This window comes from Tachypleus tridentatus, chromosome 7, assembly GCF_004210375.1.
Source record: "Tachypleus tridentatus isolate NWPU-2018 chromosome 7, ASM421037v1, whole genome shotgun sequence".
In the NCBI taxonomy this organism is placed as follows: Eukaryota; Metazoa; Arthropoda; class Merostomata; order Xiphosura; family Limulidae; genus Tachypleus; species Tachypleus tridentatus.
In genome coordinates, this window is record NC_134831.1 from 64,395,546 (window position 1) to 64,422,290 (window position 26,745).

Below are 26,745 nucleotides of genomic sequence, written 5' to 3' on the forward strand. Positions count from 1 at the left end.
GATCGCCCTAACGACGTGGCCACGCCGCGCCAAAGTGTTTGTTTGTTTGGAGTTAAGCACAAAGCTGCATAATACGCTATCTGTGCTCTGCCAACCACAGTAACTAAACCCGGTTTGTAGCAGTCCAAGTATATAGACTAGGGGGCGCTCTGGAACGGAATTTTATATTCTCAAATATGTTTTTCTTACTATTTATTCACTTCAACTTAGTTATATAGGTGAATTTTCAACTACACATATTTTAACAGGTGTATGATTCGTGATCAACCAGGAAAACGTCCGATTTATTTACTAAAAAGGTTCGGCATGGCCAGGTGGTTAAGGCAGTTGATTCGTAATTCGACGGTCGCGGGTTCGAAACCCTGTCACACCAAATATGCTCGCCCTTTCAGCCGTGGAGGCGTTATAATGTGACGGTCAATCCCATTATTCGTTGGTAAAAGAGTAGCCCAAGAGTTGGCGATGGGTGGTGATGACTAGCTGCCTTCCCTCTACTCTTACACTGCTAAATTAGGGACGGCTAGCACAGATAGCCCTCGAGTAGCTTTGTGCGAAATTCAAAACATAAACAAACAGACTAGCTGCCTTCCCTCTAGTCTTACACTGCTAAATTAGGGACGGCCAGCGCAGATAGCCCTCGTGTAGCTTTACGCTAAATTCAAAAACAAACATTTACTGAAAAAAAATATGTTACATCAGAGTGTTATGAAACTATCAACATGAAATAATTAATGTTTACAAATGGAGCCAAATTAAACCGACACAGATAAATAATGCACGTTACACACTAAAAGAATTTCCATAAGAACTATACTACTTATATAGATATAAACTTTCTTTATTTAATAAAGCGTCCATATTTTTGTTGTTTGTGAATTTTTGGGTAAGATTACTAATTATTCGATAAATAAACAAACTAATGTTGATCGATGTATCCAGAACTGCCTTCATTAGTGATTATGAAATAAATGGAACATCACATTAATTTGGATAATCCGCTAAGAGTTCACGCACTAAAATTAATCATACAAACGAATTCTCTGATGTTTCTCGGGACCATCTCAGTTGCATTATTTTTCTCTCCGTTAATTAGCAGTTTTCTTGTGTATGGGAAGAAAAAAAAAAACACTTCAGTAAACGTACAACTGTAGAAGTGTTGTTCATAGTAAGGTTTCACGTCCTATAATTGCTGTCTGGAGCAGCATCAGTTTATCTCTAGGGGTTTATCTTGTTTTCGTCTAGTAGTGGGGAGCCAGGGTACGGACATTGAGCAGGTAATGCTTTTTAACAAGTTCGGTCCCTGTGGAACTATTGAGGAAAGTATCTGGGCATATTTTAAACTTATTATGGGCGACATTCGTGATAAGACACAGATGCATCGTTTAATCTTTACCCTCTCCTTAATTTTAGCCTTATAAATTCACGTGACGTGTCCCTTACGTACGATGAATTAGCTAGTTCACTCTGCGGGGTCGTAAATCGCGCCGAATTGGATTGGTCGAGGATCTCCAATTCAAAATTTCTGTAATAACAAATGCGGTATATATAGGTAAATTCCAATTGCAAAGTTATATAATAGTCGTCAGTAAATAATTATTAATAAATCTATTGCAGCCAAGCATTACGAAGACAACGTCATTTTTTTTTCTACAGTGACGATCGGCAGTAAGAATGTCTACGTTTCACTATCAGAGTACATGGAAGAGTTGGTTTAAATTATCACGGTTCGTAGAAGAGTTGGTTTAAATTATTACGGTTAGGACGTTGTTATATTGTTAAGTATTATGTTCATTTTGTACTTTTATATTACACCTTCAGCTGATAACCGAAAAAAAATTACATTTCTTGCTAGTGCTTTTAAAGTTGGCTAAGTTTAACATACTCTGAAAACATAAAGTTGTCAAAAACTAATAATATATTGTATTACGAACCCAAAAGTTGAGTTTTCTATATTTTACGTCATACCCGACAGATTTAACCAAACAAATTTGAATCTATATACGTCTTATTTTCCATTTGATTAAAAATTACTAAAAACCAACCCAAATATAAAAATCTGCGTTGGTGAATACTAAAATTAGTTTTAAAACAAACTATCTACGTGTCCTACATATCACTAGCAATTATATCTGTACTTGTAAATAAACACTTTTCCAACATTGTGTTTATTTAGCTGTCACCTACTGGCAGGTGCTAAGTATGATGGTCAGTCTTTTCGCTATCCCATAATTTCAACAAAGTAGATCGTGAAGGTCAGATATGGAATATGCGCTTCAGGGTATAAGTGATCTCCAATGGTCCACCATTAATAACGTTTATTATAGAGAACACCCACCTTTCCACATCCAGCTGACGACAACGACTGGTGGTTTAAATGAAAAACATTCTTATTAAAAGGTCAAAATCTAAATGTGAAGGGTGTACCTTGAATAATGTTAATAATAATAAAAAAAATCTTAATACTATACTTTTTGTATAAAAGTATATTGAATTATATGCGAAGGCATATTTGGAGACAGGTTGTGTAACATTACCAATGTGTCGGAATCGTGTATTATAAAAATAAAGAAATATAGAAGAACTGTCTTTCACTCCTGATAAATTTTACTAACATGGATGAATACTCCTTAAAATGGGTCCAGACGTTGACGGGATGCGAATTATTAGTCTGAATTAAGAAAAACTCTGATAATTAATTCAAGGCCAAATTACGGTACTAACGAGTATGCCCTAAGTCCGATATATGCTACAGTAACTCTTTAATGGTCCTTTAATAAAAACATAGTTCCTATTGATGAAACTTTGTAGGATGGACGGCAACTGCCTGTTGTGGAGACACAAGTGTAGAGGACGACGTTTCGAAAGTCTTCCGCCTTTCGTCTTCAAATCGGACGACTTTCGAAACGTCATCCTCTACACTTGTGTCTCCAACAAGCAATTGCCGTCCATTCTACAAAGTGTCTTCATGAATACTCTGCCTGGACAATCTATCAAAGAAAACCTCTTATTAACTTTACCTTACCACTATAGATACATTAATAACGTATATTTATTGCCAACTGTAAAGACTATAGCGTAAACAGATATAATGTTACGAGTGAAAAACGTGTTTGAAAAATTAGGTGCAAAGTTATCAATTTAAAAATCCTTGTATGTTTGAAAAAAAAAAAAAATTGTGGCACATTCTGCAAATTATGGAACTTACACCCTTAATATATTTCTGGGTATTAAAGAGTACATGCTACCTTGGATTAATTCCACATTCGAACCCTGCGAGTATATGTGAAATGTATTAGCCAGCGTGCTTCTAACTTGTATGGAACTACAGTATAGTATCTTGTCAATAGTATCTGCAGTACATCTTGAATTCGTTATGAGAGACACTTTCATGAAGTGCGGATGCATTTAAAATAAATTCTATTTCACATTCATTGATACCACCCATAGAGAGAATACATCTAAATAAAAATCATGTTTAATATTTGAGGAGTTTGTTTCCTATGAATTAAGCACAGAGCTACACAATGGACTAGCTGTGCTCTGCCCATCACGGGTATCGAAATCCGGTTTTAGCAGTGTGAGTCCGCAGACATACCGCTGTGCCACTGGGGGGCGTTTGAGAAGTAAAAACTAAACAGCGGAAAACTACGATGACTAACATTTTTTATGCCGTATGAGATTCCAAGATATTAGTTTGTAGTGTCAAAGTACGTATAACCTATAAAGTTTTTCGTAAGAGACTGTACAAACGTAATGAAACAGTCTGAAGTTTGTGAAAAATCGAACAAAGATTTGCTGGGCATGTACATGGACATCCATGCAGAGCAAGTTAATATTGCGTTGATACGGAACAAAAATAAACAAAAAAAACGACAATAAATCAGCAACATGAAATTGTGATTTAATTATATTCTTTAACTATCACTGTCTCGAGGACTATTAAGTATAGGTTTTTATTTGAAATATTGAATTTTTTTTAACAGAACACCAGTTGCAAAGCGGTATGTCTGTGAACTTACAATACTAGAAATCGGATTTGGATACCGGTGCTGGGCAACAGATAGCTCAATGTGTAGCTTTGTGCTTAACAAGAAACAATGCTTCTATTTTGTTCTTTTCTCGTTATCCGAAACGTGAGAGCGTTTAGAGTTGTTTAAATATATATCAAGAAGACAAACATTTTTCCGTATTCATATAAATGTGTGTATTCATACTTGCGAGGAAAACTTTTAATTTTAATTCCTATATCTCGCATTGAAAGTAATCAATTCCATAAAGATTTATGATTAATGTTCTGAATGACCTGTCAATATATCCTCGGTTTTTAAACCCTAAATGTATCAAAATTTTAAACTGTACTTTGTTTGAAATACACAAGAAACTTTGGAAATAAATGCTTGCTTATCGGCAATATGAATGTTGTTACATTGCTGTGACATCAGACACATAAAACTAGCCCAAATTCCGATAGAGGACACTACCGGTTCTTCGTAGATCGTCCTATATAAACGTCAGAAATCATACCCGTCTATATAACAGAACATAAAAGTTACATAGTCCTTCAGGATCTCTTATTTCTCGTGCAGCGGTTTATATAGGTAGTGTTTTCGGTTAAACTTAGGAGGCCTTTTAAATCTGTTTTGGTGCTATTAATTAATTAATAAAAAAGAAGCTGAAAACTTGTGAAACAAGTTATGAGACTAGTTTAACTACTGCGTTTTGTTTTCGAATAATATGAAATAGTCAAAGGTCGATGAAAATTTCTTGTTCGTTCTCAGTGTCTGCATAGTAATAAAACTCCTCTTATAATAACAGATTCTGTGTTGTTGTAGTTGCTACAAAAAATGAAAAGGAACACTTAACGCTCATTCATGATATTCACCACATGATTCTCTTGAAAGAATCACGTTTTTTCGTAAGATATATGCACAACATTCTTTGTTCTGTTTAAACTTAATGTTGTCACGATTCATTTTACGGGATAAAACAACGTTTCAACAGCCCTGATACGTGGGCGTTGAATCTTCATTAAAATCACCATTTGCTAACACATACACAGGCTCTAGGACAAGTTCACGGTGTGGCATACAAATACTGTTGCTGTTTCTGGAAAGTATTACGTTCATAACTTATGTGCCAGAAGTTGTTGTTTTTTTTTTACTCTTTCTCTTTCGCTTTTATTTGTGCAAGAAAACTCGTGCAATATAATTTTAAGGAAAGCGAAAAACTAGGGAAATGGGACTCCAAGATACACTTCTGTCATAGGTGTGAGTTCAAATAATGCTCAAACTGCGTTTGCTCGTAACGTAAAAGTTTTGTACATTGTTTTTTTTGGTTGCTGTTTGTTAAGTGTAATTGATCAATCTTTTCTTTGCAACATTTTTCAATAACATTATATGCATTAAAACAGTTTTTATCTCTTAATCCAAATGAGTTCACTGTATTGAACATAAATCCAGGGTACAATAAAAATGGTGTTGGACACTAACCTGGGATTGAATAAGAATAAGTTATCTAGAATCATTCCTGTGACAGTATAGTTAGGGTATTTGTTGCAACTTTGACTTATCGAAACAGATACGTTTCATACGAATATTTAGTACGGCCCCTTTTGGTTTATTACTGCTACTGCAGGCAACCCTCAAGATAAAAATACACATTTTGTCTTACTTCCACTGATAGAACACTTTGATAACACTACTTACAGCCAATGACGCTTAGCTTTCTTGAAGACCAATCACAAGCGTTGTTAGTTAAGGAGTTTCAGTTAGATAAGAAAGAAGCAATCCTTCACTTCGCAGACTACTTCTGCTGACAATGTTATAGAACTCAACCTGTTTTAACTTTTTTACACTTCGTGATTGAGTACGTTAGGGTGCAAGGGTCTATCGTGCGCGCGCGGAGGTGTGCATGTGTGCAGATCCCGTGGGGGCAAGTAGCTTGGATAAAACTAGAAACTAGCCAGTGCTGTTTAGATAGAGGTGTAAGCAACAGAGCTAAAAACATGTCATTTTTTTTGTAAAGTAGTACAAGAAAAATTTCATCGATTGTGGAGACTTTGCGAATTTCGTAGCTACAATTGTTTCGAACAAGAAAAAGGAAAAATGCGTGTTTTGCACTTACAAGCCGCAATCTACGAACTGCAGACACACACATAAAGAACAAATAACAATATAGTTTAATTTAATTTCAAACTGAAACCGGTTTTGCTTCTTTCAAATAGTGTTCGCGAAGTACCATAAACTATTTTAAAAGCTCATTTTTCGAGCAGTTAATACTCACGTGTTCCATCCACTCTGAACATCAACTGAGTTCGAAACATTTCAGTCAATTATTTCAATTTTTTTGTCAAATACAAAGGTTTCCAAAGTAGATTTACCCACGTGCCTAGACGCAGGCGCGAGAACTTGAACATTACAGTGCGTGTGATTTAAAATTCTTTATTGACTCGTATTGCAAGTGTGAGTAAATACTCAGAAGGTGGTGATGTGGCTCAGAAAGGAGATTAAAACAACGTGTTCGTCTGTCCTCTGTTTCTTGCTGGGATTCCTAATCTTTATTTCGGTGACTTTGGTTAGCGAGACAGCGCATTCTCGAGGGAGAAAGAAAGAGAGTTTTCCGAACAGGGAATTTGAAGAAGGTAAATTTTAGCGGAAATTAATCTTATTTCCGAACAACTTTTAAGCATTAAAACACTGTAAACAAATAGATCTTTGAATGAACAGTTGCGTACGTTATACAGTACACTTCGTAATACGTCTTTTGAATAAAATATATCTAAAGTGTGATGCAAAGTCTATTAATTACTTTCTTATATGGTTATCAATTAAAAATATAAAAATATTAAAGTGAACTAAATTAGTGCAGAAACGTAGATGCAGAGTTGTTTTCTGTAATAATACATTACTATATAAATAATACTTAAAGGTAACTTAATATTACAGTTTTCTAACTAACTCTATTCTAGGAGTCACGGTAACTATTAGTAATTTTGGACCTTTTTTTGTTTATCCCTATGTTTCATATACTACTTTTGCGATCTTCAAACAGAGCAAACCTTTGATAGTAATAAAATACCAATTGATTAAGATATATTCTTTGACTTTGGAAGTATATATTATTGGACCACTCATTGCACAGAACATAAAACAACCAAAGGCCTTTTTAACTCAATAAACATGAGGAAGACAACTTCATTGCTATTACAACACAACTTACTTTCAATGTATATTTATTTTCAATTATTATTTTTGTCGGTAAATTTCAGTCTGAAATAGTATCAAGTGAACGTGTAATCAATCGCTTGTAGTTTTCACATGCACACACATCAAATCTGAATACGCATTATTAGCAAAAATATAGACTTATGAACCTCAATATTATTATCCATCTGATCGAATTTCGAGATAAACTTTCTTCGTAGGTCATATATGAACAACAAAAGATAATGAAACAATGTGGGCAGGAAATAGTAACACGAGTAGCATAATCAGCTGGTTAAAGTGTTCGACTCCTAATCTGAGGGTCGCGGGTTCAATCCCCGTTTCACCAAACATGTTCGCCCTTTCAGCCGTGAGAGCGTTATAATGTGACGGTCAATCCCACTGTTCGTTAGTAAAAGAGTAGCTCAAGAGTTGGCGGTGGGTGGTAATGACTATCTGCCTTCCCTCTGGTCTTACACTGCTAAATTAGGGACGGCTAGCGCAGATAGCCCTTGAGTAGCTTTGCGCTAATTTAAAAAAAACAACAAAAACTATAGTGTAGCTTTGCGCAAAATTCAAAAATTGTAACACTATTAAAGTCTCTAATATTGGATAATTTACCAATATCTGAAACTTCTATTTTTCTAATTTCACTAAAACTTCGTATTTGATATGATACTTAGAATGTTATACAAGAACCATCGTCAAGTTATAAATCTCATTTAGAGATTTATACTAATTTCACGAGTAACCCGTGAAAAATACAAGTTGATGAAAGTTCTTATTATAACGCTAACTCTTCATTGTTTAAGCAAAATTGAAAATTGATTTGTTTGGGAATTTCGCACAAAGCTATTCGAGGGCTATCTGTCCCTAATTTAGCAGTGTAAGACTAGAGGGAAGGCAGCTAGTCATCACCACCCACCGCCAACTCTCGAATAGTGGGATTGACCGCACATTATACACCCCACGGCTGGGGGGGCGAGCATGTTTAGCGCGACGCGGCGCGAACCCGCGACCCTCGGATTACGAGTCGCACGCCTTACGCGCTTGGTTGAAAATTGAACTTTTAATTCGGATAATAAAATAACTAATATTAAATCAAGTTAAAAATAATAAACACGAACATTTCAGCAATCAAGTAGATGTTTTCATGTTAATTTAACATATTTCTTCTTGATAAACACTCCAATTGACACTGGTCATTTGAGGTGAGTCTATTACAATTTTAAAAAATCCTGAAATTTTGTTTGTCGTTTATTTTTCATAAGAATAAGCACACGTACATAAATTGGTGAAATTATGATGCTATGAAGTAGGCAAAATATATACTATTTCCAGAGTTATGCATTAGAGTTCTAAAAATTACATACGAAATTTCTTAACAACTCTTGGATATCTTCAAGTTTAATATAATTAATGTGAACAAACAAGTACTGTTTAAAATATGTACATAAATCGATATTTCTCAAAATACAATAACATTGAATTTTATAGGCTATTGTTTATTTGACTCATATGTGGGATTTCAGCACATAATAATTTTAGTTGTAAAAAAATGCAAAGGTTTTGAAAGTTCACTGTATGTGCTTTGGTAGTCCCTCGCTAGTACAGCGGTAAATCTACGGATTTACAACGCTAAAGTCAGGGGTTAGATTCCCCTCGGTGAACTCAGCAGATAGCCTGATGTGGCTTTGCTATAAAAAGAAACACACACTGATTAGGTAACTCTAAACTTAATGTGTTTTGAGCATTCAGTGTGTTTATTGCGATAAGTTAACTCAGAATTCAATGTGTACACTTGTAAGGTTATCGCGTTTAAGTTGTGATAAATTAGCTATACACTTAGATTTCACATGAGTATCATTTTTGGAACTTCTAATTAATGTCACGCAAAGTTGCAAAGTCACAGAGGGCTGTAATACATTTTGTATGTTTATGTGCGTGTGTGTTTTCTTATAGCAAAGCCACATCGGGCTATCTGCAGAGTCCATCGAAAGAAATCGAACCACTGATTTTAGCGTCGTAATTCCGTAGACTTATCGATGTACCACCAGGGGACCTTTATTTTATGCTGCTTACATAATTTTTCATCTGCGTAACTAGCCAGAGGTACTTTTTGTGATTCAAATTGTGATGAAATACCGTTAAGAAATTATACAAATACTAAAACTGACAGTAGTTCTATATTCTAAAGCATTGAATGCGCTTTATTATCACTTTTTTACCACATTTCAACCGCCAGGAAACTTTTTTAATGTATTAAAATGTGCTTATTGTCAACAATATAATCATTGTAAATACAGTTTATAGAGCAGAAAAAATTATTTTCAACAACAAAATTCTAATAAGAGATAAAATAATGTTTTCAATTTAGTTTTAGCTACGAGAGTTACGGGAGAAGGAATGCGACTTGTTTTTCTTATCACAAATTGTTTTACATTTGTGCAATATTAGAAGAAAAAACTAAACGTCGCCCGCAGTAACTTCACATTCCGGAATAAAAATCTGAACAAAATTATACTACGAATAACCTGCAGTGATGCTTGATAGAACCAAGAAATTAATCTAATAAATACTCATTTGCGAACTTTGTTTAATATTTCTAGACAATTTATTTTCAAAAACATGTGACCCCCGCTAATACAGCGGTATGTCTCCGGATTTACAACGCTAAAATCAGGGGTTCGATTCCCCTCGGTGGGCTCAGCAGATAGCCCATGTGGCTTTGCTATAAGAAAACGCACAAACACACACTCCAAAACCTTTGCACTTTTCTTTCCATATTCTTATATTGATCAAATTTCACAAACATCTTAAATTACATCTGTAAATGTATGTATTAAAATGATTTCTCAGACATGCAATTAAGTACAGGGTGTTCGGAAAGTCACTGTGCAGTTTTTTGTAATCATATGTCTATTCAGTCTATTTCAAGCCAGCAACTGATAGCGGTGTTTAGAAACAAAATAAGAAGGATCCAGGCCTGTATTGATGCCAATGGGGGCCACTTTCAACATTGTTCATAATTGTCATTCATATTTACCTCCTGTATTCTATATTGAAATATGTCTGTTAATAAATATATAAGTGCACAGTAACTTTCCGAACACCCTGTATTAAGGTCAGATAGAAGTTTAGCATTTTTGTTCTTTTTTTAATTTTCATAGTATAATGATTTTCTCACCTCTTGTTATGCAGAAGATAACCTAAATTTTACACGTTAGAGTGTTTCACTTCAATTACGAACATTTTCTACTCACACAGATAAAACCAAAAAGCACCAACCAACCTTGCGAGCTTTTCCTGAACAATATTGACCGCTTGCGTGCCTTTGATTTACAATAGAATTGTTCACAGTTCATACTGTCAAGCGATCACATAGGACCGAATTATTTTAGTAATTGAAATATCCTACTATTATGCACACGTTGCGTACACAATGTTTCAATTAAGTTGCATAATTCGATGAAAGACACCTACATATACTCGTCTCACATACGTGCGTACATTGCACGTGTGCTGCTCGAGAGATAGATGGAGGTAATGTCTGATAATAATTTGAAATTTAAACAAGCTCGGTTCGTTCCTTGCGATCTTTCATTACACAGCCGAAGTAATTCCTTGTAGTAACATCGATGTCGATCCGTTGTCTGATACTGTTTCCCTTTTCTCGTAGTCTGGACATGACAGCGAAGGGAAGACAAGACTGTCATGTATGAACAGCCAACTAATAATTAATTTTAAACAATTTAATCGGTTTAGTCTTGTTGAACATTATATTCAAAAGGGAAAATTGGCACAAAGATTAACTGACTAAGTCATAAATGTCACTTGTCTGGTTCATTTTCGTATATGCATGCACGAACGTCACTTACACGCCTTACATGTATCGATCCAATCTAATGATACTATATTAACGGTGATGTATGAACATAAAAACACAGGACTTTTGGAAAAAAGATCTGTGTTAATACAGCCTTAAAACCAATTTAGGAACAGAATTACAGCTGTAGCAGAGAGTGGATTTTATGCTGTTTCACGTGTTTAAGGAAAGTCGATGTATAAGTTTTTAAATGTCACGTGAAAACTGTCTGTTATATTCATCAATTTAAAATTTAATTTCGAAGGGTAATTTAGAAAGTTTTAAAATATTTAGAAATGTGTATTAGAAGGTAATTAACAGTCAAAGAAGTCAAAACGAAAACTTGACTGGCAATTCAATCAATAAATTAAAAAGGAAAGTTTGTAGAGTCAATTAATTATATTTTTTTAATTTTTCTATCATAAAAGCACCTCGCATTACTAGCACGACCAAAGATTTCTGGTCCAGAAATTTAACATTAGATACATTTTTTGTGTTTGTATGCATACATGCACATTGATTTAGTTTGTTTGGAATTAAGCACAAAGCTAAACAATGGGCTTATTTGTGCTTTGCCTACCACAGGTATCGAAACCCGGTTGTTAATGTGTGAGTTCGCTGAGACATGATGCCGTGCCACTTGGGGGAGGGGCATGCACGTTGAAAAATAACATTAGCTCTACTAGTGAGTATACAAAAATAATTACTAAAAAGCTTTTCCTTTAAAACGTTTTTTGCTAAAGACATTTAAAAAGAGCTTTACCCTTACTGCTTGAAGTTCCAGTATGTAGTTTAGTCAAAAGTCGTAGACGTCTTGTTGTCCAAATTAAAGTTGTTTTTTTATTATTATTCCTCCATTTAGTTAATTTCTATATGAAGAAAGTTTTCTGAACTTTCACATTCAGGTCTGATTTGTGCTTCTTTTGTGTGTGTGTGATTTGCAGAATTATAGGAGCTATAAAATGAAGTGTTCTAGCGTGAAGAATTTGTGTGTGTGTTTTTCTCTTGACAAAACCACTATCTGTTGCATCCACCGAGGGAAATCGAACCCCTGATTTTAGCGTTGTAAGTCCGTAGACTTATCGTTGTATCAGCGGGGTATAGTATAAAGAAAATCTAATTATAACCGCTGGCGGAATTGTTTCAAGGTGATAATATTAATCGTGTAGTGATTTAAATAGTCAACATATATTTTTGCTTAAAGAAGGACAAGATATATATCTATTTCCAATTCAATTAAAGCAGTTTTTCGATAGCAGATACAATTATGAAATCAAATTAACCATATTAATGAATAGTTACATCATACAGTGTACGTCCATCATATTGCAAGGATGGTACTACTTTTATTGTACAAGAATTTAGTGGTTTGTAATTTTCAAATCTTTACGCGATGCCCTACAGTTGCACCGCAGCGTGTCTGCGGACTTTCAACGGTAAAAACCGGGTTTCGATACCCGTGGTGCTCAGGACACAGATAACCTTTTGTGTAGTTATATGCTTAAATTCAGACAAATAAACTCATATGCGTGTTTTCGCGATGTGAAACAATGCTTTTTAACTTGACCATGCGCACTAAGAAGATTACAATGACGATGTAGTGAAATCCATTACAAAATTAATGCAATGTCAGCAATAGGTTTCGCTGCTGCTCAATTAAAACCATAGATTGCCGAACTTGACTACTTTACTTACTTGAAATACTACAAAAATACAACAAAGCGCTCGTGATCACATTTAAAATCATGCTTATGAGGCATGTTAAATTTCCTGTAAGTGAGTTCTTTTTCTTTTTTTACTTGAGCACATGCCATGAGGGCTTTGCTCTTATATCACAGGTGACTCTGTTGTATAATACACCCATGCATATCATATATGGTTACATTTCTTTGTGTTACTGAATATCTTGAAAAAGTACCCGTAATCAGTATTAGAAATACTTCAAGATATTTAAGATTACTTCCGTTATGACTACTTAGATTTCAACATTTTACTCGAAGTAATGCAGTCTAATTTTTCATCAAAATCTGTTGCAAATTATGAATTAGTAGGCCTAGCAATACGAAACTGAAGAATAATGTTTCCAATAATTTATAATACAATTTTCTGATAATTTATTTCGATATTTCTTTGCATCGTAGATGTAAAATTTGAACATAAAGACTGTTGATGTTAAATACATTATACACGCAACGTCTGTCAAACCTGGACATGATAAATAGCTTTTTTATTGTTTCTAATAACAATAAATTGCAACTTTTGAAAACACATTTTTCTTCTACGTAAAAAGAGAAAATAAAGACCACCTATTTGTTTAAAGACAGTGTTGAGGTAACAAATACCCATTCATTTCTATAAAGAATAGTGTGTATATTTAGTGTATGTCTTAGATGCGTTTATTAAGAGGCGTCCGCCCGTAACGTACGAAAACAGACATGGAAGCGATCATGTGCGTGTAAGCTGTCCAGTAATCAAATTTCAAGGCTTTCAGTGTAATTGTTTGGCTTAGATAAATGCATTTAATTGATAACACAGACTTTGTGAGTTATATACACAAGCTCTTTGTTTTATCATTAAGTCTACAGACTGTGTCGTCAGTCTGGCTGTATTAGAATGTGTCTACAAAGTTTCTTGTCTCTTTTACTTCTACTGAATTAAACTTGCTCCTTATTTCGCAGTTATCCAACGTATTGGTGTTTGTTCAACAGTGAATCAACTGATAAGAATCAAATTAGTTACTGATAAAAAGAAATACTTTCCAAATAATTATTAATTTAAAATCGCTCTAAGATCCTGCAAAACCTTATTAGGTTTCAATCACTATCACCAATGTTCCTTTATTAGATATGGTTTGCTGCATAGATACAGTTAAATCAAATAATAAAATATCAAGTAGCTTACAAGTACTTTACTTTCTCCAGTCATGGGGTTTGTGTATATTACAACTAACAAAGTCAGTATCTGAATCGTAGCAAAATATTTTATGTACACGAGTTTGTTTATGTTTGTACAACAAAATCAGTAACCCATATGTAGCAGGATATCTTCTGAAAACATGTTTATGTATACTTATACTCAGTATCCCATATGTGACAGGAGATCTTCTGAAAACATGTTTATGTATTCTTATACAATAATCAGTATCCCATATGTGACAGGAGATCGTCTGAAAACATGTTTATGTATTCTTATACAATAATCAGTATCCCATATGTGGCAGGAGATCTTCTGAAAACATGTTTATGTATGCTTATACAATAATCAGTATCCCAGATGTGCAAAATATTTTCTGAAAACATGCTTTTGTATGTTTATGCTACCAAAAGCAGTATCTCAGATGTAACAAAATGTATTCAATAAAACGTCTAGCAAACGGTATAAATACAAGAACTCGTTTACTCTACAAAGCTTATTATTGCTTTCTTACAAGTACAGTATTTAGAATAATAAGTTCTTATCTGTTGTGTCTTCATGTGTTTTTTTTATGGAATAAAAATATTAAATTGTGTTCTTTTGGTTTCATTACTGAGTTTGCGCAGGGCTACTCGAGGGCTTTCTGCTGTAGCTGTCCTTAATTTTAAAATGATATTCTAGTTAATGCCATCCACCGCTAATGGGTAACGTTTTAGTAACGAATAGTGGGATTGATCATCACATTGTAACACGTCTATAGTTGAAAGGGCAAAAAAGTTTAGCGGCGGATTTCGATTCCGCAACTCACAGACTACACATCACAACCCCTAAGAACGATCGACAACACATAAACTTGTTGATATAAATTTGAAGAGTTATTGAGGAGGGGAGGAACTTGAGTTCTGTTAGTGAGCTGTTTAAAATTTTCGGAAACACAATAAAATATTTACTGATTTTTTTTTACTTATCCCGGATGCTAAAACATGTAGTTTATATTAAATTAATCACAATTCCAACTAGGCTTCTTCCAGTCTCAATGTAAATAATTAAGTTAAAATTTAAAACATTAATGCACAATGGACCAGTAACTCCAATATATGAACAATAGAACCCAAGAAACAATTTTTGTGCCTAATGTAGTAAGTAAGGGCATTGAATCACCAAGTCAGTGCCTTCGGTCATAAAGGTTTCATTTGAGCCATAATATTTATTAGACTTCATAAAAGTAGGCATTTAAATATAAAATGTGAATTTTGATGTAGAAACTAGTAAATAAATCAATACTGAAATAAAAGTAATCGATTTCAATCCTTAGCTTCGTAGTTTAAATCCAACACGCTGTTTTTTTTTTGTTATAAAGTATATTTCAGATTTTGAAATATACATTGATCGATATAAATAATAAACATGTCTGTATGTAAGCACTGATCATATTTTATTTTCTAGATTAGAAAACATTTTAGCAAAATAAATTAATAATTTACGAAATTAGTTCACTTTACACGAAATGTGAAATTAATAAGTCCAAAACGTACCTTTTTGTGGACACCATTACCTTGAAAGATTCATTTTCGAAGGTGTGGTAATGTAATTTACTCAAAGTAACCAACGACTAACTATTAATACTGAAGATTATTTCAAAGTAACAAATAAAAATTAACCGATAAAACAATTGAGGAAACTTTTGATGCATATGCCGTTTTCAGCATAACCCACGAATCCTGAAAGGGCTTTGTTATTTGAAAGAAAAAAAATCGATATTCGCTATGAAATTGTTTTATTCTTTGCTTAATCTATTATGTCACTACTGTAAACCTCGTGCACCACACTGAGACGTCTTCATTGATGAAATAAAGGACAATTTGTGTACATGTATTGATGATTAGTTGCCTACTAGATAAGTATTGGTACAAATGCTAGCTTTATAGATGCGTATAGAAGGAAATCCTCTATAACAAGTGCACATACATCAAGTCATCGCCCGATATATCGTCCTCTACACTGTTTGTAATAGCTCGTAAAAGATTAAATTACGTGTACCTAAATGAACAGAGACAACGAGGGGCGCTAGCCTAAAAATACTATATGTAATATAATACAAATTACGCATGTTATTGCTGAGCTAAGCTACCATATCGAACGTTTATTTGTAGATCATACATCATATTAGTTTCAGTAGATGTCGGCTCTGTATATAAGCTTCTTCAGGGCTTTTCATGTAGTAGTGGCGGCTTTTGAAATCGAACTATTGAAACAAGGAGTGATTGACAACGAGGGCAAATTCTTCTCGATTAATTTACCATTTCCACTGTCGACATGAAACAGAAGTACCAAGTGAAGTGTTTACTCATAGTTGTAAGCTCTGATATCTCTGTGTGCAGAACACAATTTTAAAGAGTAATCTAGACCACTATAGAATAAGAGAACATGTAAACACGTGAAGATAACATAAGAATATGGAAAGTTCTGGCGCTGTATTCGTACTATGTGTAATCTGTTCTTAGAGGATAGATTACGTAGTACATATGTTTATTTATGTTTTATTTCTCGACTTGTGCAGTTTGAAGGAAGCTCAATAAACAATAGTTAAGGCAATATCCGACAACAAAAATATCTTGACGTTATTAATAATAATAAAGACGAAGACGACCGATAGGGCGAAAACAATTTTTTTTTATTTCGATGATTTAGACGCTTGAGAAGACACTTATCACGTATTCAATAAAATCTAAAAATAGTGTTGTAATTAGACTTATCATTAAATAATGTTATAATGACATCGTTAACTTAGGTATTTGAAATTTTCGAATAAAAGGTAACAGGATGGAAGTGGCGTGTGTAGGTTATTTAACCGAAGTAACAAAACTGCCTAGTGTATAAGCCACTGAAGTATACAAATTTGGTATTCGCAGTAAGTAAGCGATTAAATTTAGTTTATTTATACCGAGGGTTTAGTAAGCTCTGGTAGGTAAGTAATTGGACTATCTTACATGTATGACATGAAATTCTTTAAGCTTTGCTGGTTAATTTATTAAACCGACTTATAGTAAATACATGTATGGTCAAATATTAATATTTAGATATCTTAGGTGATACACTTAAATATATTTATTTACAACACTATTAGTTAGCTACAACTTATCATTCACCCCATAAGAAATGCTTGCGGCTTTTATTTGACTATTGACCTTTGCGTGTATTTATACGCTCTCATTAAGCTCCCATCACCGTATTTTAAAATGTCATGCATACAAGAGTTATGCTTACGCGTCGGTTATCAGTTGTTAGGCCGGTTTTTATCTTTTACAAGAACTGTTTTTGAGGTGCATATTTACACATGTTGAAAAATAAACAGTGCTTTTTAAATTTATTTTGAAAGAACCAATACAGAAAATAAATCTACAGATGTTCAACACGAGATAAAGTCAAACCTATATAAATATGGAAGACATAAGATTTTTACTCGGAAATTGATAAGAACTAATTTAATATCTTCTCACTATTCTCTGCCAAGGATATTTGTACATTTTAAACTAATGTGAAGATAATTCATTTTCTAATTTGGCTTGAAAGGTGGGAGTTTGTATTTGTATTATATTAGTTGTTGAATCGACACCCGTATTTTAGTGTATCAGTCCATAAACTTACCGCTAGCCCACCAGGGGCCTCTTAAAGTAGAGTAATCCATTGAATTATTTCAGTTGAATGATGGAGAATTATTGTTTGCCTCCCCTCCAGTGGTACAGCGGAATGTCTGCAGAATTACAATGCTAGAAGTCGCCCGCTGGTACAGCGGTACGTTTACGGATATATAACGCTAAAATCAAAGGTTTGATTCCCTTCGGGGGAACTTCTCAGATGGCCCGACGTGGCTTTGCTATAAAAAAACACTTTGAGAGTGCGAGAATCTATAATCATACGTGTATTTTAAGATTCTACAAGAGCAGGGCAAATCAGTAGCATTAATATTACACATTATTAAAATGAGTTTTAAAATGTAGATCTTCACATACTGACCTGTGCACCGGATTATCTAAGGATTACTGCGCAATGCTACTGAACAAGATTAATGTTTTCAGTTGTGAGTAGCGATAAGAGTAACTGTTAAATTATGTTATTCAGTTCAATACTGGCTAGGACCAAAGCTTTGTAGTACCAGCTTTTAATAACTGGCAACCTTTCTTCGGCTACATCTGAACCTTAGAGGTTTCTGACATGGTTACTTATCCCAAGTGTCGCATATGATGATGTTCAAATTGAAATACCTATCACTTTGATGACTAAAACATAACTGAAAGGTAAGACACACAATTATCCTATATTAATTCACTCTATGTTTGCGAATCTCTTTGTCTGTAAATTTGTCCCACAATTTTGGAACTAGCAAGACCTAACGTGGTAGACGGACTCTGGTTAGTCTGAAATGATCCTTGTGTGTATGGCACAGTTCCTTACTAATAGCTGGCCAAATTAGTCTAAAACGAGCACGGAAAATCACCAAGGCATGATAGCCGGTCTTTCAGTAGGTTTCTAAGGGTAACTGAACCCAAATCTAATACCAGGTTTTGTGACCCTAGCCCCATCGGGGTCTCACTCACAAGCTAGTGGGACCAATCGTGGCACACGCTTAAGTACTATGTGCAATAGGTTCGAATCTGCGTCACACCAAACATGCTCGCTCTTTCAGCCGTTGGACCGTATAATGCAACGGCCAATCTTACTGTTCGTTGGTAAAAGAGTAGCTCAAGAGTTGGCGGTGGATGGTGATGACTAACCGCCTTTCCTCTATCCTTACACTTCTGAATTAGGGACAGCTAGCTCAGATAGCCCTTGTGTAGCTTTGCGCGAAATTCAAGAAAACCAAACCACGTGCAAATGTCCTAACAAAATTTGCTGTATCTATTATGTAGGAGCTTTATTAGTAAAGTAAGGTCTATGTGAATCATGAAGTGGGCCTTTAAACCTCTCAGTGGAACACGAGTGTTTTAAGCTAGTTTCTATAAATTCTTAGAGCTTTGCAAGAATTAGAAGCTACAATGAACTTCGCGATCATAAAATTAGGATAAAATGTTTTAACAATAGTGATATATAATGTATGTAGCATATCTTTCCGTGAGTTGTAGGTACACCTTTAATTATATTTCGGAACATAATGTCACTTTGTCTTTCGGCCAGCATTAGCAACTCACGCAGACTTGTTTTTCGGTTTTTTTTGTACAAAGGTACACAAAGGCCTGTCTGAACTGAGAGACCAAACTAGGTGGAAGTCTATAGTAACAAATTCTTCCAACGTATTCCAGTGATACTTTAAGATTGCACGGTCAATATACGGTCTTAAGTTACGGATCTTATTTTAGTGTCAACGAGACGTAACTTCCGTCCAAGCTCTCACATCTTTACAGATGGAGTCCACTAAACCATGTAATCACCACGCAGTATAAGGTCTGCTAAATGAGAGTTCTGTACAACTATAATTAGACTTACAAATTTCAATAATGAAACAGGCTTATTTACTTTTATCTTTGAACTCTGACATACATCAACATATGTCTGCAAGTTGACGTTTCAAATTATTTGCTGTGTGACCGGAATATATATTGCGGAATAATACGTCGAATACTTTCGATGAAATGCTGTTGTCCTGCGTAATTACATAATGAATATCGCATTATTGTTGCTGTTGTTGTTTGTTTATTGTTTGGAGTTAAGCACAAAGCTACACAATGGACTATCTGTGATCTGCTCACCATGTATTTCGAAATCCAGTTTTCAACGGTGTCAGCATACAGACATACCGCTGTGCCACTGAGGGGGCAACATCTGAACATTAACTGGACAGTAGAAACGTACATTCTGTTCAACCACTACGGGTATCAGCAGTGTCCGAAATGTACATCTAGAAACATTTAACGACGGCAAAACCTTACTGGTAACTTTCTGTGTTGAGTAAGTGATTCTGATTAAGATTCACACATTAGCAGGTATTTGTATATATATTTGTATTACAGGAGTTTGTAAAAACATCATAAACGTATGTTTGAAGAAAATGTCGTATTGAACCAGTTTTATGCTGGTTTATGTGGGTACTTACGTAATTTGTTTTGAATATCGCGCAAAGCTACGCCAGGGCTATCTGCGCTAGCCGTCCCTAATTTAGCAGTGTAAGACTAGAGGGAAGGCAGCTAGTAATCACCACCCACCGCCAACTCTTGGGCTATTCTTTTACTAACGCCCCCACGGCTGAAAGGGCGAGCATGTTTGGGACGATGGGAATTCTAACCCGCGACACTCAGATTATAAGTCGAGTGCCTTAACCACTTTGCCATGCCGGAACACGTATCTAATATAATCTTAACTCTCTATTAGATATATAATGTGCCAATATCATAATATGCCCCAGAAGCGTAACTGTAATTTCATGAACATACGAAAAACATTGCATTTTAGTCACTTTTCAACATTAAGTGGATCGAATCAAATGTCCTGAGAAGATACATTATAACAATACTTTGTGAATTATATATATTGTAAGTCAAACACTGTTTGAAATTTAAGTAGATTTAAATACATTTGACTATGACAAAAATACGTTTTTAAAATATCAAACGGCAAGGTTTTGAATTAAAAATAACTCTAAAACCAACCCAGAATCTTTGAATTCAAAATAAACCTGAATGTAATGTAAAACAACATGGTCGAAGAGGAGAAATTGAAAACAAAAATCCATACGAGGAGTTTAGTTTGTTTTTTAAATGATTAGAAGTTACCTGAACTTTCTAAAAGTTTTTCAATATGACGTCTATTCGTGAAACCTTAAGGTAGCTAATTTGCTTATTTTTAACTTTTGCGCAAAGCTACACAAGGACTATCTGCGCTAGTCATCCCTAATTTAGCAGTGTAAGACTAGAGGGAAGGCAGTTAGTCATCACTACCCACCGCCAACTCTTGGATTATTATTTTACTAACTTCACTTTGTACTGCTCTCGCAGCTGAAAGAGAGAGCATGTGTGGTGAGACAGAACTTCACTTTGTAATGCTCTCGCAGCTGAAAGAAAGAGCATGTGTGGTGAGACAGAACATCACTTTGTAATGCTCTCGCAGCTGAAAGAGAGAGCATGTGTGGTGAGACAGAACTTCACTTTGTAATGCCCTCGCAGCTGAAAGAGAGAGCATATGTGGTGAGACAGAACTTCACTTTGTAATGCCCTCGCAGCTGAAAGAGAGAGCATGTGTGGTGAGACAGAACTTCACTTTGTAATGCCCTCGCAGCTGAAAGAGAGAGCATATGTGGTGAGACAGAACTTCACTTTGTAATGCCCTCGCAGCTGAAAGAGAGAGCATGTGTGGTGAGACAGAGAATCGAGCCTGTGACCCTTGGGTTGTGAGTCAATTGCACTAACCACATGGGTAGTTGAAACATAAGTGACTAGTGTTTACTGCCCGTTAACTTCTGTGTGATAGGTTCATTTGAGTGTGATGGCTATTATAAATAATTGCGGATAACTAGTTGAAATCAGTTTTAAAATTTTTGCCACACTTACCTTAAAAATCTGAAATATAATTGTTTTTAATTCACAGCATTTTAAACTATTTATTAAAGTCTTACTGGGTATTTTACCTTATAATCAGAATTTTATATTTAAAACGTGTATTTATAAACCATCCTGTATTTACTAATCAGCAAATGCATAAACATATGAAAACTTTCCACACAAAACTGATACTTGCTGAAAATTGACTTAAACAAGCATTTTTAAACTGAAATTCGTAATTGTTGCTGTGAGAGTTTTGTCTTTATCCTTAAAAGGAGATAAACCACGTGTTTTTCGTAGAGATTAGCTTTGCTCTGCGTGGGAAAATCCCACGCAAGACTTCTAACAGAGGAGATGGCTATGCCAGATAAATGGGTTTTTGAAGTCCTCTTTTTGCTGATAAAGTTTTCAAAAGATGTGTTTCTGTTTGATAAAAGAATACAAATACTCCTTTGTCAGTACCAACGGCACCTGGTGACAACATTGAGCCTTTTTGAACATACAATGTGCATGACACATGGGTTCTAATGATGTTTATCTCTGATGTTTGTGGAAAGCTTTGTATAGATATATATCACGCTTTCTTTACCCTTGCGGGGAGAAATCATTATGACATTTCCTTGTAGTAAAAAAAGGAAAATAATATTACAGTATGCTTAAAAATTCGTGAATAGGACATTTCAAATTATATAGCTTGTGCAAAGAAAGATCTGTGATTACTTTTGTGAATATCTAAACGTGTTAAAGACGTAAAACAAGACCACTTTTTTGATAAGTCGAACAAACCTGAAACAACTTCTGTTTCATTGTGACATGTGCTCCTTGAACCACCTATTGAAGATTATCATCCTTTGTTTGGAATATCATCTATTCACTGAACAGATATGTAAGTATAAGTTACTGTAAAGGACGTCTCTGGTTATAAATGACTTTGGTTAATTTTTAGCTATGTTAACTGCACAGCTAATGATTAAAATGCGAATCGAGAACTAGTTTGATATAAAAAGTTTTCATTTTCGACTCCTAGATTGCTTTCCTTAAATGACTGCAGAAATATAGGAACACTTGATGTGCAAAGATTAAAGGTGTTGGCTTTCTAAATTAAAGGTCAGTAGAAATGAGACAGATGGTCAGTCTTATCATATGGGTTTCGTTTTTGTTGTACCTCAATAAAAGTTTCTTTTAATTGATAAAATATGTAAAACTATTTGATATTTTCTGCCTGAGCAAACAGTACTTTACGTGGCATATGGGCAAGTAGCCGGATCAAATGACCCAAGGCTGAAACATAGCTAGCCCTAATTTAAAAGTACCGACCAGAAGGAGAGCAACCAGTCAGCAGAACCTACCGCTGTTGTAGCTGCTATTAACGAGTGTCAAGATTGAGTGTTTTTTTATAAAGTGCCCAAAACTGAAATTGCGGAGGGTATTCAATGATATATAGCGGGTTAGAATCTTCGAACTTCTGATACGCATCTAAGCAAACTAACCACTAATTTACAGCAAGTAAGGGAGACGGTGTATTGAAATACGTCACTTGTTAAGGAGACTGTTAAATCGTCAGTTTACTATACTCAAACTGAAATTCCAATCTATTTCCTTCTATATATATATTCACACATTTATATAAACCCTTTGTATACAATCTTTTAGAACATTAGTAGTGCTTAGTCACTGGATAATTTAGTTCAATCCACTGTATGTTGCTATAGATTGCAAAGCTTTAAAAGGTCTCTGAAAGTCGACCCCGTTCAGTCCCTTCTTCGCTTGGTTGCTTTTAACAATCATTACTTTGTTCCATTTGTAAAGAAAGACATTTAAAACGTTCGTTTTACATGTGTAACAGTTATTTCATTTCAATAGATTAACTTCTAATAACTTAGAACCATGGACAAATTACACAGAATGGGTGGGTTAGTAATAACCTAATCGGCTTATCTGTAATGTGCAGTGACAGATTAAAACGTCTTCAAGTATTACGTGTATGTTATTACAGGACTTAGTTGCCGATTATAATACAATTAGCACTGTGTTTCCCTGATTCGTACAGATACACTCTATTATTAAACATCTTGTCTGACGATGTTTAGTAAGCCTGTAAAATAAATAAAGGTAGAACGACAGATAATAACATAGGAACAGACAAAGGAGCACATTGATGTAAGTGAGGGCTAAAACTGGTGTACGAATGGTTAAGATTTTCCCGTGAATTGAATGAAAAAAAACTGCAAATAAATATAAATGTATAAATGCGTGTGAGAAGGCCGTTAAAGAAAGCCAAATGTGTAAGTAATACGCATTTAAGAAAGGGTGAAAAATCTGTTCGTGTGAGATTTACGCATAAAAATATTAGAATGAAGATCAGGTGATACAGAACTGGCGTTCACTAAAATAGTCCTTGCTTAGTTGAAATAGTGAGAATAATTGGAATTTATGCATGTATAAAAATATTGGGTTTTACTAATAATGTGATTGAAACTCTTACTGACGAATAGAACGAGTAATGGCTAAAAATACAATTGTCTTCAGGGATTATTGTATTTTGATGAGAACCACAAATCTACGCAGTCTTAGCTTCCCATTCAACTACTCCTGTGGATATACATTTTTTTTTTTAATAGTCAGTTATCCATACAGTTTTCTCACACGAGATAAAAAGTGTATAATCCTTACTTTAAAAAAAAAGACCATATTGAGTGTCAAGTTTCCTGTACCTATTGAGCAAACTGTTCTATGTTTGAGCCCAGCGTGAACATGATCCGCGAGTAGTTCAAGGTCGAATATAGATCACAGCTTGAAAAGAAGAGACTGATTTAAGAATTGATAGTCTCCAGGGGCAACAGTCTGCGCTGGTAGAGTGGAATCGTAAGACAGAGGTTCTGAAGTATATTTGACCTGAACAACATCGAGTTGGACAGCCAGGTCAGATATTCCAATGTTTGAGAATATTCATGCCTATTTTAAAACTTTTGACCAGAGAGAGGGGAGACAAGCCAACTACATCCACTACCTACATGATTGACAAGTTTTCTGTGATTTTTACCTACAACATAAATAAAACTTCAAACTGAATTGTCTGCTTTATGTTTCGAGCCATTTATGTAATATTTTCAAAGCATTTTGTTGTTTTTCTTCATTAAAATATTTAATCATACAACCGCTAATACATACACAAACTTCTATTGTGACAGTTTTACTCTAACGAATGGAAGTAATAGAACAATCGTACACAGTGACTTCATATATGGTGAATAGAAGGTAACTCCTTTTAAAGTTAACAGTCCCATATGAAAGTGCTGAGATACGTTATGCAGAGTCGGGTTCAGCGCCCCTGAAAACCTATTTCTAGACCCCTGTCATACCTGGATAGGAAAGTCATACTATGTATAAATAGAAACAGTTCTTAAGTCCTACTCTTTCCTACAAGTTTGATCATACTAACTCCAAAACAGTGGGAGGAGATCGCAGATAAGTAAACTAATTCACAAACGTAAAACGTAAATTAATGTAAGAATTATATATATCGGAGCTATACAACAATGAAGAGGACATATAAGTAACAAAGTCGCTCTTTAACAAAACAAACAAGCAAATATTTATATACACATGCACCAGATATATAATTTTTTTTTCTTGGTTTTCTGCGTTATGCCAGTCATATAACATTGGAAATACCCCATCTCTCAAATAACATTGGAAATACCCCATCTCTCAAATAACATTGGAAATACCCCATCTCTCAAATCGTCTAACAATAAAAGTGAAAAAAGAGCCCGAAATGGCCAGGTGGTTAAGGAACTCGACTCGTAATCTGAGGGTCGCGGGTTCGAATCCCCGTCACATCAAACATGCTTGCCTTTTGAGCCGTGGGAACGTTATAATGCGACGATCATTCCCACTATTCGTTGGCAAAAGAGTATCCCAAGAGCTGGCGGTGGGTGGTGAAGACTAGCTGCCTTCCCTCTAGTCTTATACTGCTAAATTATGGATGGCTAGCGCAGATAGCCCTCGTGTAGCTTTGCGCGAAATTCAAAAACAAACAAAAAAGAAGCCAAATTGCAACTGCATTTTACATTCCAAGGTAAAATAATTTAACATTTTTTGTAGATATTGTATATCTTGACAGTAGTGTCCTTTCTCATCTCTTCCTTCTTGTTTCCAGACTCCACCATCAAATATACTCGAGGTAGAGGCGAAACAGGTCTTTAGTGTTTGCTGTAGCTAAGGGCTTAGTATTTTATGTCGCAATATTGTTACAGCATTTTGTTGTTGTCTTTTTCAGCAAACCCGTAAAACAAAAAAACATATCTAAAATTTATCATGTTGTTGCTTATTTGTTATTCTTTCATTTCAGGAAAAAAAATAGCTTATTCCACGAAAACGGACTAGTATGGTCCCTCCACTGTAAAATAGACAGGTTTCGTGCCATAAGCTGGTAAATCGATCGGTTTCAACAATTGTTATTTTAAATGTTATGTACGTACTGTAACAAACAGGACTACATTTCTATCATAGCACTACAAAAATATTCTTATTTTCGACTCAGAAAAGTTAAACAGATGTTCAGTATAACACTTAGTATGTTTTATTACACTCATTATCATGTTGATGTGTCTTAATTTTGCTCTAAGTAAATGGTAGCCTTCTATGACCAGAAGTTAGTATTGGTAACAGAAGTAAAGGAAGCTTTTGTTTTTATTAGTAAAAGTAACAAAATTAGTCTGAAAGTCGGAGAACAGATGTATAGTTACTTTTGTATATAAACATTACTAAAATCCTATCCATGGATGGTTGGCTTTGTTTTGTATTTTTGAGACTTTTGATTATAGCCTAACTACGGACCTATTTGTACCTGTTCTTTTCGTGTGTGTGTGTGTATAACTGGCACTCAAATAAAACGTACAGTTCCTTTTTGAATAGAATTTTCAGATTGTTTTGACGTGCACAAATGATAGCGGAAAACATAAAGATAAAGCTGTCATGGTTTTTGTCACGCAAGCAGCTTTTTCTTGTCTGGCTGAAGAAATCATTCTAGGATACACTGGCAACTTTGAACAAACGTATTTTTTTATAACAACCCTGTAAGTTTTAGATAATCAAAGTCAATAAATGTCTTTTTTAAACACACGTAATTATTATAGTGCGTACATTTCTTATACTTCTGTTGTTGTTTTCTACTTCCTATGTAAAATGATGACCTTAGCGGAAAGCAGATTTTAGGGTTGGGAAATAT

At 34.7% G+C, this 26,745-nt stretch overlaps 1 protein-coding gene across 7 annotated transcripts in view; it reads left to right on the top strand.

Annotated features, from left to right (window-relative positions):
* Positions 1-5,852: 5,852 nt before the first annotated feature.
* Positions 5,853-26,745, top strand: part of LOC143255837 (netrin receptor UNC5C-like) — a 247,732-nt gene continuing 226,839 nt past the window's right edge. For 6 of the 7 annotated variants that reach the window (XM_076512145.1, XM_076512146.1, XM_076512149.1 and 3 more), the window contains exon 1: positions 6,354-6,640. In XM_076512145.1, the coding sequence (XP_076368260.1) occupies positions 6,487-6,640 (154 nt within the window). In that variant the 5' untranslated portion in view covers positions 6,354-6,486. Of the gene's footprint in view, positions 6,641-26,745 lie in introns of all 7 variants that reach the window. The other variant, XM_076512153.1, reaches the window with a different exon arrangement.